Source organism: Mauremys reevesii, linkage group 3, assembly GCF_016161935.1.
Source record: "Mauremys reevesii isolate NIE-2019 linkage group 3, ASM1616193v1, whole genome shotgun sequence".
Taxonomy (NCBI): domain Eukaryota; kingdom Metazoa; phylum Chordata; order Testudines; family Geoemydidae; genus Mauremys; species Mauremys reevesii.
Genome location: NC_052625.1, coordinates 87,704,816 through 87,719,306, shown reverse-complemented (window position 1 = coordinate 87,719,306; position 14,491 = coordinate 87,704,816). Strand labels below are relative to the sequence as shown.

Here is a 14,491-nt window from a genome sequence, read left to right as displayed (position 1 = left end):
TGAGCCATTCAGTTGCTCTTTTTCTTTTAAAAAAAAATACTCCTGCTCTGTTAAGCAATAACAATAACAAACAGATTTTTAGAACACTTCGGATTTTTATTTCACAAAGACAGAAGCCAGATTTTGCAGTTAGAATGAGTTTAGGGTTAAAGTAAGTACACACGTTATAAGCATTCAAATAAAAAATTTTGGATTTTTTTTTTTATTACAAGGGATGTGATCTTGCCTCTATTTCATTCACAGAGAGTTTTGTAGCTCATTTCAATGGAAGAAAGAATGGGTCCAAAACAATGCTGAATGGAAAATTATTTAACATTCAATTGATATTAAATGGACACATCAGTGCTAAATTATTGTTGTATACTTTGATGTCTAGAAAAGACATTTCCATTCAAGAGAATTCTATATTAAGCAAATTGATATTAAGTGAGCTTAAGCATATCTGCATCTCATATTCTCTTCCATTTGGTAATAGAGGCAGAGTGGTTTGTTTTGTTTGTTTTTTTGTTAAAGGACATGGCAGCCCAACATATAAGAGCATATTCAAACTCTTGTACGATAAAAATTCTTAGCAAATATATATCAAGGACTGTGCCTTAAAATCATATTCTTAAATGAACAAAACTAAGCCCAATAGAAATGATGACCAATACAATAAACCAAATTAATAGAAAAGTATCCCCAGCAGAAAAGGTTGGAATTGTAAAATGCCCAAGTTGAAGAACCAGCCAGATGCTATAGCTCTAAAAATCTCCCACAGTTAAAGCCAACTGTATTCTGTGTTTGAACACAATTGCCAGCAATCCCACTGCTAGGAGAAGTCAGCCAGGGGGGAAAAGAACAAACAATAACTTCTTGCATTTTTACAGAAACATTGATAACTCATGATTTAACTGAAGAGCTCTGCATTTTTCTATAATACAGTATTTAGTATGCTGGAAAAACAGATATAATGTTAGAAAACTGAAGCGAAGACAACATATGTGTACACTGTAAAACAATTTGTAACATAGCTGATAATTTTGGGGGCCTATGATAAACTAATCACTTAAGAATGCGGAAGCTGAATGATGGGAATGCTAACTTATCTCATAATTAAAAGTCATGTGCTAAAATTCCAAAGTAGTTGGTATATTTTCTGAGTTAGTTTGTTTTTAAGATGGAGGCTACCATTTCTAAATGTATTTAATTTCTGGAGACTTTGCTATTGGGCAGTGCAATGGACACTGACAAATATGGAAGAAACAAAGATTTTTCTCTCTACATATACAAAGGATGTATAATGGCAGAAATAATTTTAGTGATTTTGGGAGCTACCAACTTGAGATACCTTAAAGTGATTGATTTTCAGAGAATGGGTGCTCTATACTTTCACAAAAATCAGTGGCCTTTAAGCTGTCTCCATTTGGCCATCCAAAAACTGAGGCCTGGTCTACACTAGGAGTTTATGTCGAATTTAGCAGCGTTAATTCGATTTAACCGTGCAACCGTCCACACCAGGAAGCTAATTAGTTCGACCTAGAGGGCTCTTTAGTTCGAATTCGGTACTCCACCCCGACGAGGGGAGTAGCGCTAAATTCGACATGGCTATGTCGAGTTAGCCTATGTGTGGACGGAAATCGACCTTAGTAGCTCCGGGAGCTATCCCACAGTGCTGACGCTCTGGACAGCAGTCCGAGCTCAGATGTTCTGATCAGCCATACAGGAAAAGCCCCGGGAAAATTTGAATTCCTTTTCCTGTCTGGCCAGTTTGAATCTCAATTCCTGGTTGGACATCGGGGCGAGCTCAGCAGCACCGGCAACGATGCAGAGCTCTCCAGCAGAGGGGTCCATGCAATCTCAGAGTAGAAAGAGGGCCCCAGCATGCACTGACCGGGAAGTCTTGGATCTGATCGCTGTGTGGGGCGATGAGTCTGTGCTTTCGGAGCTGCGCTCCAAAAAACGGAATGCAAAGACCTACGAGAAGGTCTCCAAAGCCATGGCACTCAGAGGATACAGCCGGGATGCAACGCAGTACCGTGTGAAAATCAAGGACCTGAGACAAGGCTACCAAAAAATCAAAGCGGCAAACGGACGCTCCGGAGCCCAGCCCCAGACATGCCGCTTCTACGAGGCACTGCATGCCATTCTCAGTGGGTCTGCCACCACTGCCCCACCAGTGACCGTGGACTCTGAGGATGGGATAGTGTCGACGGGCAGTTTCTCGGCAATGTTCGCGGATGGGGAAGATGAGGAAGGGTTTGTGGAGGACGAGGCAGGCGACAGCGCTTACAATACTGCTTTCCCCGACAGCCAGGATCTCTTCATCAGCCTCACAGAGATCCCCTACCAACCCTCCCCAGCCATTAACCCGGACTCTGAATCAGGGGAAGGATCAGTCGGTAAGTGCTATAAACATGTAAACATTTATTTTTTAAAAAACAGGAATAAAAACTATATGAAAAGAAGGTCAATACATATAGGGATAGAACAGAAATCCTCTTGGGAGAGTTCCACAAAGCTCTCATAGAGGTACTCGAAAAGCCTCCGCAGGAGGTTCCTGGGGAGAGGTGCCTTATTGGGTGCTCCGTGGAACCACACTCTTCCGCGCCAGGCTATCCTCAGGTACAGTGGGAGCATTGCCTCGACGAGCATGGCAGCATAGGGCCCTGGTCTGTGCAGGGATTCACGCAGCATGCGCTCTCTGTCTCTCTTCGTGACCCGCCTCAGGGTGATCTCACTCGGCGACTGCTGCATCTAATTAGGGGAATTACTGTAATGTTACTATTGTGAATGCTTGACTTTTCCTTTGCATAACAATGACCGTCGTTTAACAGCCACGTGGTGGAGGCTGCAGAGGGAAAGCATACAGGGATCTTTCCCGGGGACAGCCGCGAGGGGCTGGAACAGGGTCAGACTTTATGCTTTCCAGATTGCCTGCAGCAGGAGGGCACTGCTATCCATTAACTGTTAAGCAGCCTAAAGTTTACGGCTTACCAGGCCTGGCTGCTACACGGATTCTGCTGTCCTGCCCTGCTTGTCTGATCTCCAGTGCAAGACCCCAGGCAATGAAAGCGAATGCCGAAAATTCGAACTTGTCCTGAGAGCACATGAGATAAGTGCCGTGTATGGTCTTGTTCACAGAAACAGACTAGACTGTGTTCAGTGTTCGCAAACATGTATCTTTGCAAGGAAATCACTTCCTTTTTCCCCATCACACAGCTGCGGCTGTTTCCCGAACTGCCCCGGCATCCCCCTCACAGAGGCTGGCGCAGATTAGGCGGCGAAAGAAAAAGACTCATGACGAGATGTTCGCTGAACTGATGGCCTGCTCCAGAGCAGAGCCAGTGGAGGGAGACCCTCTCTCAGCAGCAGCACTCACACAGGGAACGGGAGGACAGGTGGCGGCAGGAAGACCAGCAGGCGACTCAAACGCTGCTTGGACTAATGAGGGAGCAAACGGACACGCTCCGGCGCCTTGTGGATGTTCTGCAGGACCGCAGGCAGGAGCACAGAGCCCCCCTGAACTGTATCTGCAACCGCCCTCCCCCGCCACAAAGTCCTGCCCCCCCTCACCCAAAATCACAAGAAGGAGGGGCGCTAGGGGCCGTGAAAACTGTCACTCCACCTCAGCAGAGCGCTCATGTAACAAACAGCTCTCATTCCCTAAAGTATGAGAATTGCTTCCCTTCCTGGCTCACCCAATCCAAAATCCCAGTTTCATCCCCCAACTGTGTAGTTGAGTATTAAAAATAGTTTGCTGTTCATTACTGTTTCCGTCATGTTTCTTTGCAGAAGATTTTTTGTGAAGGGGAGATAGGGGTTTGTTAATTGCATAGGACAGCCACCATTACCAGAGTACAGACATGGGGGCAGGATCAACAGCAGGTCACACACAGAGTGCAGTAACTAGGCACCCGGGTCACTCTGGGAGGTGTCTACTGCCCCAGGTCAGTCTGGGAGGTGTATGCTGCCCCAGGGTCCGAGCGCCTGGCATCCACAAATGGCAAGGCAGGCTGCCCTTACCATGCCCTTCCACCCTAGCCATGAACCTCTCCGATGCCCTGAGCCCCAGCCAGAGCCACCATCCCCCTACACCTATTCACCCTTCCCACACAACCCTCACCCCTTCCTGCAAACCCACTCCTTCCTGCACACCCTCCTGTAACCGTCCTCCCCCCAGAGACCGCTGTAGGAGCAGGAGCCTGTCAGTCCTCGAGTGTAGAAGCGGTCTGTACATCACTGCACACCGTACCCACCACAGTCTGCGTCCCTGTTTGAACCCTTTAACGCGAATTTGTTAGTAAAGAAAACTTTGTTAATTAAAAATGTTCCAATAACTTTATTTTTAAATGTCTGTTGGAAGGGGGGAAACCTGGTGAACGGGGTATGTAACCTCTGAAAAAAGTCAATAGTAACTGAAACAGGGGCAGGTTCAGCTTCTCTGTAAAGAGACTGGACAGTCATAGGTTACCCTGCTCTCTGAGGAACCTAGCTTTCAAAGCCTCCCGGATGCACAGTGCTTCCCGCTGGGCTCTTCTAATTGCACGGGTGTCTGGCTGAGCGTAATCAGCAGCCAGGCGATTTGCCTCAACCTCCCATCCCGCCATAAAGGTCTCCCCCTTGCTCTCACAGAGATTGTGGAGCACACAGCAAGCTGCAATAACAATGGGGATATTGGTTTCGCTGAGATCCGAGCGAGTCAGTAAGCTCCTCCATCTCCCCTTGAGACGTCCGAAAGCACACTCCACCACCATTCTGCACTTGCTCAGCCGGTAGTTGAAGAGCTCCTTGTCACTGTCCAGGGCGCCTGTATAGGGCTTCATGAGCCAGGGCATTAGCAGGTAGGCTGGGTCCCCGAGGATCACTGTAGGCATCTCCACATCCCCAACAGTTATTTTGTGGTCCGGGAAGAAACTACCTTCCTGCAGGCATCTAAACAGACCACAGTTCCTGAAAACACGCACGTCATGAACCTTGCCCTGCCACCCGACGTAGATGTTGGTAAAACGTCCCCTATGGTCCACCAGTGCTTGCAGCACCATTGAAAAGTAGCCCTTTCGGTTAATATACTGGCTGGCCTGGTGGGCTGGTGCCAGGATAGGGATGTGAGTGCCATCTATAGCCCCACCGCAGTTTGGGAATCCCATCGCGGCGAAGCCATCTATGACGACCTGGACGTTTCCCAGGGTCACTACCTTTGAGAGCAGTAGGTCAACGATTGCGTGGGCTACTTGCATCACAGCAACCCCCATGGTAGATTTGCCCACGCCAAAGTGGTTCGCTACTGACCGGTAGCTGTCTGGCGTGGCAAGTTTCCAGAGGGCTATGGCCACTCGCTTCTGCACACTCAGGGCTGCTCGCATCCGGATGTCCTGGCGCTTCAGGGCAGGGGACAGCAACTCACACAGTTCAAGGAAAGTGCCCTTACGCATCCTGAAGTTTCGCAGCCACTGTGATTCATCCCAGACCTGCAGCACTATGCGGTCCCACCAGTCCGTGCTTGTTTCCTGGGCCCAGAATCGCCGTCCCATAGCACGAACGTGACCCATTGCCACCATGATCTCCGCGGCGTGGGGTCCCGTGCTTTGTGAGAGGTCTGTGCCACTCTGACACTTCATGTCCTCACCGCACTGCCGGAGCCTCCTCGCCTGATTTCTCAGCAGCTGACTGTGGAAGAGGTGGACGATAAGGTGCGAGGAGTTGACAACGGCCATAAGTGCAGCGATGATCGCAGCGGGCTCCATGCTCGCAGTGCTGTGGCGTCCGCGCTGTCACTGACCAGAAAAGAGCGCGAACAGATTTCCCGCCGGCGCTTTCAGGGAGGGAGGGCGGGAGTGACGGTTGAATGACAACAGTTACCCAAAACCACCCTCGACACATTTTTCCCCCAGCAGGCATTGGGGGCTCTACCCAGCATTCCAATGGGAAGCGGGGACTGCGGAAACTGTGGGATAGCTGCCCAGAATGCACCGCTTCCAATGTCGACGCTTGCCCCGTTAGTGTGGACTCACAAAGTCGAATTAGTGTCCTTAGTGTGGATACACAAATTCGACTTCATAAGGTCGAATCCACAAATTCGACCTAAGTTAAATCGAACTACTCTTGTAGTGTAGACATACCCTGAGACAACTACAATCACTAGTCATTACTCCAGAGTTCTTAATATCTACAATCTTCCTTCTACATAAAGTCACTAGATGGCGCTGCATATCTAGCTAGAACAATAATTTCTACATACTGTAGGAATTCTAGAATAATAACTCTATTACATTTACCCTGAAGCGCAGAGTATGTGCACATACTTGTGGCCTCTGACAATTCTCTTTACAATAAAGCTGTTGTGAATCACCATCTGAAGGGAGGATGATTGGTTTGGCATAGCAATTTACAGCATCAGGAAATAGATAATGCTCACAATATAAGATAGAAACTAATGTAAGGGTCTTGCTATTATATTTCAAAAACTAAATGGGCCCAAACCTGCACATCCTTATTCACATGAGTATAGTATTATAACTAACCAGTGCGGAATTACTCACAGGAATAAAAACTACATGAGTGAGAAAGAATTTGCAGGAACTGCTCATATATTAATACATAAATATTGTAGTTGTGACACAAAACAAAAAGTTTTGGGAACATTCACACACAGGCCCCAAACTGGAAGCATGTGCTTAAGTCTATCCCTATTTAATATAGTACTTAGGAACATGAGTAAATTCCACTGCAGTCAATAGGACTTAATTAAGTCATTCAAGTTAAACACATGATTAAATGCTATGCTCAATTAAGACCAAAACTTTTGCAGTTATGAACTGTATGTAATTCCCTGTTTTGGGTAATAAAACGGAGGGAACAAATAGGGTAAAAGTCTTTCCCTGAGAGTTGAGAACCATTGCCGTTTGCTTACAAGGCTGTTCCAGTATCCAAGGTAAACACAATTAGTTGGTATTTTCAAACGCATGTTAGTGTCCTTAAGACCAAAGTGTCTTATTTGTAATTGTACCAGCCTATCAGACAAACTTGTAAGTAGACCATTTCACAGGCTAGTTAGGACAGGGGCACAGGGAATGTGTGCGCAGCAGGGGGGTAAACAGGACACAAGAAGCCCTTTACACTCTTTCAGGGAACAGTGTAGGAGGCAGCAGAATCCTGGTGCTTGAACTTCCTGAGCACATCGTGAAGGGAGTGTTAGCACTGCCAGAAGTTCTAGACAACCCAATGCCCATGTTCCCTTTAACATCTGCTAGAGGCTGCTGGTTTGTGTGAAAAAGCACAGTGAACACTTTAAACAGATGTAGCGGCTGACACTTCAGAGATCCTACTCCAGAGATCTTGGGGGCAATCTACTTGCCTCTTTTCTCAGCAGGAAACTGCTGCAGGTACATAGCATCACCACACAACTCCAACATACCTTTATGGAAAAGTCCTGTAGAATTTAATAGAGATAAAACCAATAAGGTTATACAGAAATTACTCTGAAAACCTATGGAATTGTATTAGGAGTGACAACTATTTAACATATGTTTTAACAATCTTATAAAATTCAAAAGTAGGGATATAATTTCCTATTCAATTCTGTAAGAGGGTTAAAACACCTACAGAAAGATATCTTGTTCTGTTAAATTATATAGGACTTTTCTCCATTAGTGAGATGCCTCTTTGGAAGCCAGTGTGACACCTGCATTATGCACAAAGCAGAATACAGCAGACGGACTAATTCAGAACTTTTTTGTTGTATTAATCAAATATGCAGTCATTTTTTTAAAAAGGCATATTCATTTCACCATATTCAAATGCAATTTTCAAGTACAGAAAGGGCTATCCACACTAAAACCAAGAGAGTGGGAAGCATTTATGACTAATTTACTAAAGCCAGTTTTAAAATTGCAATGATGAGGCTGTTTTCCTGTTCCTTCAACATTAAAAATAAAAAGCACAAACATCTTCATGATATGAAGTAATCATTTGTTGGGTCTCACTTTGTAAACCTAGATTCTAAAGTATCAGAAACAAGGAAACTTTCTTCTCTGCTGTGTATAAATTCATGCATTAAAATTGGCCAAAAGATATTTATTGGAAATCTCATACCAAAAAGTTGCTCTATGACTATCAACTTTGCATGTCAAGATTCCCACAGTGAGCTTTTATAGCAACTATAAATTGTACAAATAAGGATTCATAATGGAATCCCCAGCTTAAGAAAGCAATTGCCTTCACTTTTCTCTTGATCCTGACTTTGTAAGTCCTTAGATGGGGTCACAGCACACGTTACCGGTGGATTTGATGCTGTCTTGCATGACCTTCTCATAAACTAACTAGGGAAATGCGACCTACATGGAGCTACTATAAGGTGGGTGCAAAACTGGTTGGAAAACCGTTCCCAGAGAGTAGTTATCAGTGGTTCACAGTCATGCTGGAAGGGCATAACGAGTGGGGTCCCGCATGGATCAGTTCTGTTCAATATCTTCATCAATGATTTAGATAATGGCATATAGCAGGGGTGGGCAAACTATGGCCTGTGGGCTGGATCCGGCCTGTCAGGGCTTTGGATCCGTCCCACGGGATTGCCACCCCCGGAAGAACTGCGGCCAATGGGAGCTTCGGGGGAGGTACCCGCAGGTACCTACAAGTGAGGGCAGCACACAGAGCCCTCTGCCTCCCCCCACTCCCCAAGGGGCTGCAGGAACATGGTGCCAGCCGCTTCCGGGAGTGATGCAGGGACAGGTCAGGCAGGGAGCCTGTCTTAGCTCGCTGTGCGCCGCTGCCACCCTGGAGCTGCTCAAGGTAAGCGGTACCAGGCCGGAGCCTGCATCCCGCACCCCTCCTGTACCCCGCACCCTAACCCCCTGCCGCATCCCTCCTGCACCCCAACCCTGTGCCCTGAGCCCCCAACCCCCTGCCCTGAGCCTCCTGCCACAGTCCGCACCCCTTGTGCACCCCAAGCCCCTAACCTGAGCCACTCCCCACACTCTGACCCCCTTCTACACCCCAGCCCCCTGCTCTGAACCCCCTTGTACACCCCGGACGCCTCCTGTGCCCCAACCCCTTGCCCTGAGCCCCTTCCTGCACACCGCACCCCTCCCACACCATGCACTCCCTCCCGCACCCCAACCCCCTGCCCCAGCTCTACACTCATGACCCTGCATGTGATTTCCCCACCCAGATGTGGCCTACGGGCCAAAAAGTTTGCTCACCTCTGGCATACAGAGGACACTTATAAAGTTTGCGGATGATACCAAGCTGGGAGGGGTGGCAAGTGCTTTGGAAGATAGGATTAAAATTCAAAATGATCTGGACAAACTGGAGAAATGGTCTGAAGTAAATAGGATGAAATTCAATAAGGACAAATGCAAAGTACTCCACTTAGGAAGGAACAATCAATTGCACAAAATGGGAAATGACTGCCTAGGAAGGAGTACTGCGGAAAGGGATCTGGGGGTCATAGTGGACCACAAGCTAAATATGAATCAATGGTGTAACGCTGTTGCAAAAAAAGCAAACATCCTTCTGGAATGTATTAGCAGGAGTGTTGTAAGCAAGACACGAGAAGTAATTCTTCCGCTCTACTCTGTTTTGATTAGGCCTCAACTGGGGTATTGTGTCCAGTTCTGGGCGCCACATTTCAGGAAGGATGTGGACAAATTGGAGAGAAACAGAGAAGAGTGACAAAAATGGTTAAAGGTCTAGAAAACATGACCTATGAGGGAAGATTGAAAAAATTGGGTTTGCTTAATCTGGAAAAGAGAAAACTGAGAGGGGACATGATAACAGTTTTCAAGTGTGTAAAAGGTTGTTACGGGGGAGATTAAGAAAAATTATCCTCCGAGGATAGGACAAGAAGCAATGGGCTTAAATTGCAGCCAGAGAGGTTTAGGATGGACAGTGGGAAAAACTGCCTAACTGTCAGAGTGGTTAAGTTCTGGAATAAATTGCTTAGGGAGGTTGTGGAATCTCCATCATTGGAGATTTTTAAGAGCAGATTGGACAATCATCTGTCAGGAATGGTCTAGATCAGGCCTGCACAACATGCGGCCCGCGGCGCCTCACTGTGCGGCCCGCGGGGGGATTCTGAATCCCCCGCACACAGCGCTCTGCGGGCAGCCCAGAGCCCTTTAAATCCCAGCCGCAGCAGGGAATCAAAGGGCTCTGCGCTGCCCGCAGCGGCGGCGGGCAATCAAAGGGCTCTGGGTTGCCCGCAGCGGCGGGGAGCCCAGAGCCCTGTAAATCCCAGCCGCGGCGGGCAATCAAAGGGCTCTGTGCTGCCCGCAGCAGAGGGTAGCCCAGAGCCCTTTGAATCCCAGCCCGCGACCGCTGATTGCCCCCTCCACGGACCCCTGCCCTAACTGCCCTCCAGGACCCCCACCCCCTATCTAACACTGCTGGTCCTTGTCCCCTGATACCTCTCTCCCAGGACCCCACCCCCTATCTAAATGCCGCTGCTCCTTGTCCTGCGATTGCCCCCTCCTGAGACCCCTGCCCCTAACTGCCCCTTGGGACCCCAGCCCCTCTCTAAGCCTTCCTTCTCCTTGTCCCCAACTGCCCCCTCCTGAGATCCCCCCAACTTCCCCTCAGGACCTCACCCCATACCTGTCTCCTGATGAACCCCTGAGACTCCCATGCCTATCCAACTGCTGCCTGTCCCCTGACTGCCCCCAAACCTCCGCCCCATCCAGCTCCCCTGCTCCCTGTCCCTTGACTGCCCCCAAACCCCTACCCCTTCTCCAACCCCCAGCCCCCTTATCGTGCCACTCAGACCAGCGTGTCTGGCTCCATGCAGCTCCAGACACGTTGCTGCCATGCTCCCCCGCGGAGCCCCCGCACCCCAGCCCCTGCCTTCCAGATTTGAACACCTCAAAATTCAGGAGTGCTCAAGCTCAGTTTGGGCAGCTGTTACTTCATTTCTCCCAAATCAAATATACTGATCCACTGTAACTTGCTGTAATTTGCGGTAGAAAAAGTAGGATAAAATTGAGCAAGAAATGCTTATTAGCACTGGAATTGCTATTTTCAACAGCCATTGCCTTTTTTGTTTGTTTAAAAGGAAGACAGTGATGTTGCATTGGCAAATTCCCCATAGAAAGAAAGAGTGGAACAAAAGAATAATAAAGGCACCTCAACTTTCCCTCATTTATGGAGGACAGTCTTATAATATGCATCCAGATATCCTCCAATCACACAAGCTGAAAATTGTTCCACTTTACTGCAGCTCTGTAACCATATGGGAACCAATCCTGTCTGTGTTTTGTGCACATCCAAAATTCCTGCTGAATGACCCACCCTGGGAGCGAGTTACCAGTGACCCAGGGCTGAGGCGGCAGGAGGTGTGTGTGGGGGGCACTGGTGGGGGGGGAGCCCAGGGCTGGGGCAGCAGCGGGGTGGGGGAAGGGCACTGGTGGGGAGGAAAGGGGGGAGCCCAGCGCTGGGGCGGCAGGGGGTGTGGGTGGGGGGAGAGCCCAGGACTGGGGCAGTAGGGGGGTACAGGGGGGAGCCCAGGGCTGGGATGGGGGGCAGCCAAGTTCTTTTTTGGTTGGGGCAGCAAAAAAACCTAGAGCCGGCCCTGCCGGGTTCCCCCAGCCGCTGGAGCCCCGGGCCCTTTAATTTGCCCCTGTGGGCTCCCAGCCACCTCTTCAGCTGGGAGCCCCTGGTTGATTTAAAATCAAGTATCACCTCCCCACCCCCAACCTTCCTTTTTGGCCCACAGCTGTTTTGGTGGGGTGGCGCTGGGGAAGGAGGGTTTGTTTCTGCAGGGCTGGGCGGTGCTGGGGTGGGGTGTTTCCGCGGGGCCGGGAGGTGCTGGGGGCAGGGCATGTTTCCACAGGGCCAGGAGGTTTCAGCCCTCAGCTGTTTTCTTTGGAGGAATATGGCCCTTGCCGCTTTACGAGTTGTGCAGGCCTGGTCTAGATAATATAGTCCTGCCATGAATGCAGTGGACTAGACTAGATGACCTCTCTAGGTCACTTCCAGTTCTATGATTACACTAGGTACCAGGATTCCTAGGTTCTTGATTACACTGGGTACCAAAGAACACTGGGTGCCAGGATTCCTAGGTTCTTATACAACAGCACACCTCCTCTCTCCAGATACATACATATATACAGACCCACACACAATGATGTCAGTAGTCTCAGGCACCAAAACTTCTCAACTATTCCTTCAAAAAGCATGATGCTATGAGGCTCAAACAAAGATTGGCTTAATATTAAGATAGTCATCCTGACTGTTGAGATTACTGACTGGATGGATTCAAGAAGCTTTACAAATATTTCCAAAGCTAGCTAAAAAAGCCTAAGGCCAACATTTCAAAATTGTCCACTATTTTTGGTTGCCAAACTTGATAGAGTATAGCTATCCATATCTCAAGCTGGATACCTGAAACACAGCCACCAAAAATTAGAGGCCACTTTTGAAAATGTGGGTGTAAATATTTAACTGCATCATTCATCTAAATTTAGAAACTTGTATCATTTTGCATTTATATATGCTATACAGAATAGAAGTGCAAAACATGGGAAGTTTTATCTATGCAACAGAAATAACTGTAACTAAACCACCAAGGGGGATACTTTCAAACACACAACTGGCAATGAGAGATACCTACCTCGCACTGATAGTCAATGGTATTTGTGCCTTTGAAAATGTAACCCCCTTAAAACCACAAAACTTAGGGTAGGACAAAAATGTTAAAAGTCAGTACACAGGAACAAGGATCCCCAATTAACTGTTAGTTACAGTTTTTTTTTTGTTTTTTGTTTACAAAAGACATCTACTGCATTACTATTAAGTGACAGGAGTACAATATGGACCTAACCTATGTGCTGAAATTGCAGCAAGGGAGGTTTAGGTTGGACATTAGAAAAAACTTCCTAACTGTCAGGGTGGTTAAGTACTGGAATAAATTGTTCAGTTCTCACAGAGTACAGCCAGAAGCAGAGCTAGCCATCCATCCACATGCTGCAACCTCATAAGTGAAGGCTAAACTTCCTGCGAGCTCAGTGGAGGTTTTCATCACCCCCCAAACTGGAACAATGATTAAATGCCAGAATTGGGCAGAAAAAACTGAAGATGGTATTGACAGTGGGTGGGCAATGTGTGGTGAAGCATATGCCCACGTAAGAAAAGTGGTAAGTCTTTTGCAAGAAATACTTATGTTACAAAACTCTCTCAGAACAGGACTGATTTCCAAATCACAAAATGGGTTATCTTTATTAGACCAAATATTTATTAAAAGGAGTGAACTAGAACCCAAAAGTTAGATTCATTTCTTACTTTGAAAGGGCTATTGTACAACATTTAATTCATACCTTTGAATGGGACACTATCGACTGGTCTGTTTTTAAAAAATTAGTTAAAAGTACTTTCAGGTAGTATACTGGCCCCCTGTCAGTTTGTGCACCTTAACAATCATGCTTTCCTGCTGTTTTGTAAGTCATTTTCTCTTCTCTTTTGCTGCATGAAAGACCCACACAAACAGCAGCAAGGGAAACTGAATAATGGACTATGCAGGAATAAACCATGAGAGCTGACTAATGTGAAAGATTAAACTAAAACAACGGAGAAAAATGTTTTGCCTCTCTAATCAGTTTCGTTTATAAGAGTTGGAGGTGTTTCCTGTACCAACAGTAGGCATACATTTTTTCAGACAAAAGTGTGATTTTTAACTCAATGGTGTGCCTTTAAAGTGTAACTACATTTTCCTGCATGCAATTTTGTCAAGTAACTAAATCTTATATGATGGTATCTGGATAGAATTGCCAAGATAAACATTTTCGCTTAACTTAATGCATTCTAAACACCACAGCAAAATAGTGATTATGCAACTAACAACATTGGACTAAACTCATTCCTGTTATAATTGTTGTAGCCAATTAATTTATACCACAAATTAATTTGGCTAACTCATTTTAAATGTATGTGATCTATTTATTCAGGTTAATCAATGCCTGAGTTTGAAATTTAGGTTACTTCATTTTCAGGCTACAGTTGACAACAACAGAGAAACTGATGAAGTTTAGAAACCAGAAACTTAACAGGATAAAAAGAATAAGTCACATTTAGAGGAAATCAAAGTTACATTTTCTCTCTTTAAAGAGAACATCTCTGGATAAATGCCTGGACTTGTGCTTGGCCATGTTGTGGGGTAAACTGTATAAGAACGCAGTCTTGCAGCTTCATAATAACATAAGAACAGCCATACTGGGTCAGATCAACATCCACCTAACCCAATATCCTGTCTTCTGACAGTGGCCAATGCCAGATGCTTCAGAGGGAATGAACAGAACAGGGCAATTATTGAGTGACCCATGTCCTGTCATCCACTCCCAGCTTCTGGCAGTCAGAGGTTTAGGGACTACTAGAGCATGGAGTGGCATCCCTGACCATCTTGGCTAATAGTCATTGATGGGCCTATCCTCCATCAACTTATCTAATTCTTTTTTTGAAACCAGTTACATTTTTAGCCTTCAGAACACCCCCAAGCAACGAGTTCCACAAGTTGACTGTGCATTGT

General features: G+C 46.8%; 1 protein-coding gene across 7 annotated transcripts in view; it reads right to left on the bottom strand.

Moving 5' to 3' along the window:
- Nucleotides 1-14,491, bottom strand: part of PDE10A (phosphodiesterase 10A) — a 300,539-nt gene that overhangs the window by 79,253 nt on the left and 206,795 nt on the right. For 4 of the 7 annotated variants that reach the window (XM_039529760.1, XM_039529763.1, XM_039529765.1 and 1 more), the window contains one exon: nucleotides 7,337-7,411. The exons of 2 other annotated variants lie outside the window; for them this stretch is intronic. In XM_039529760.1, coding sequence (XP_039385694.1) covers nucleotides 7,337-7,411 — 75 coding nt within the window. The remainder of the gene's footprint in view (nucleotides 1-7,336; nucleotides 7,412-14,491) is intronic. One more of the 7 variants, XM_039529761.1, reaches the window with a different exon arrangement.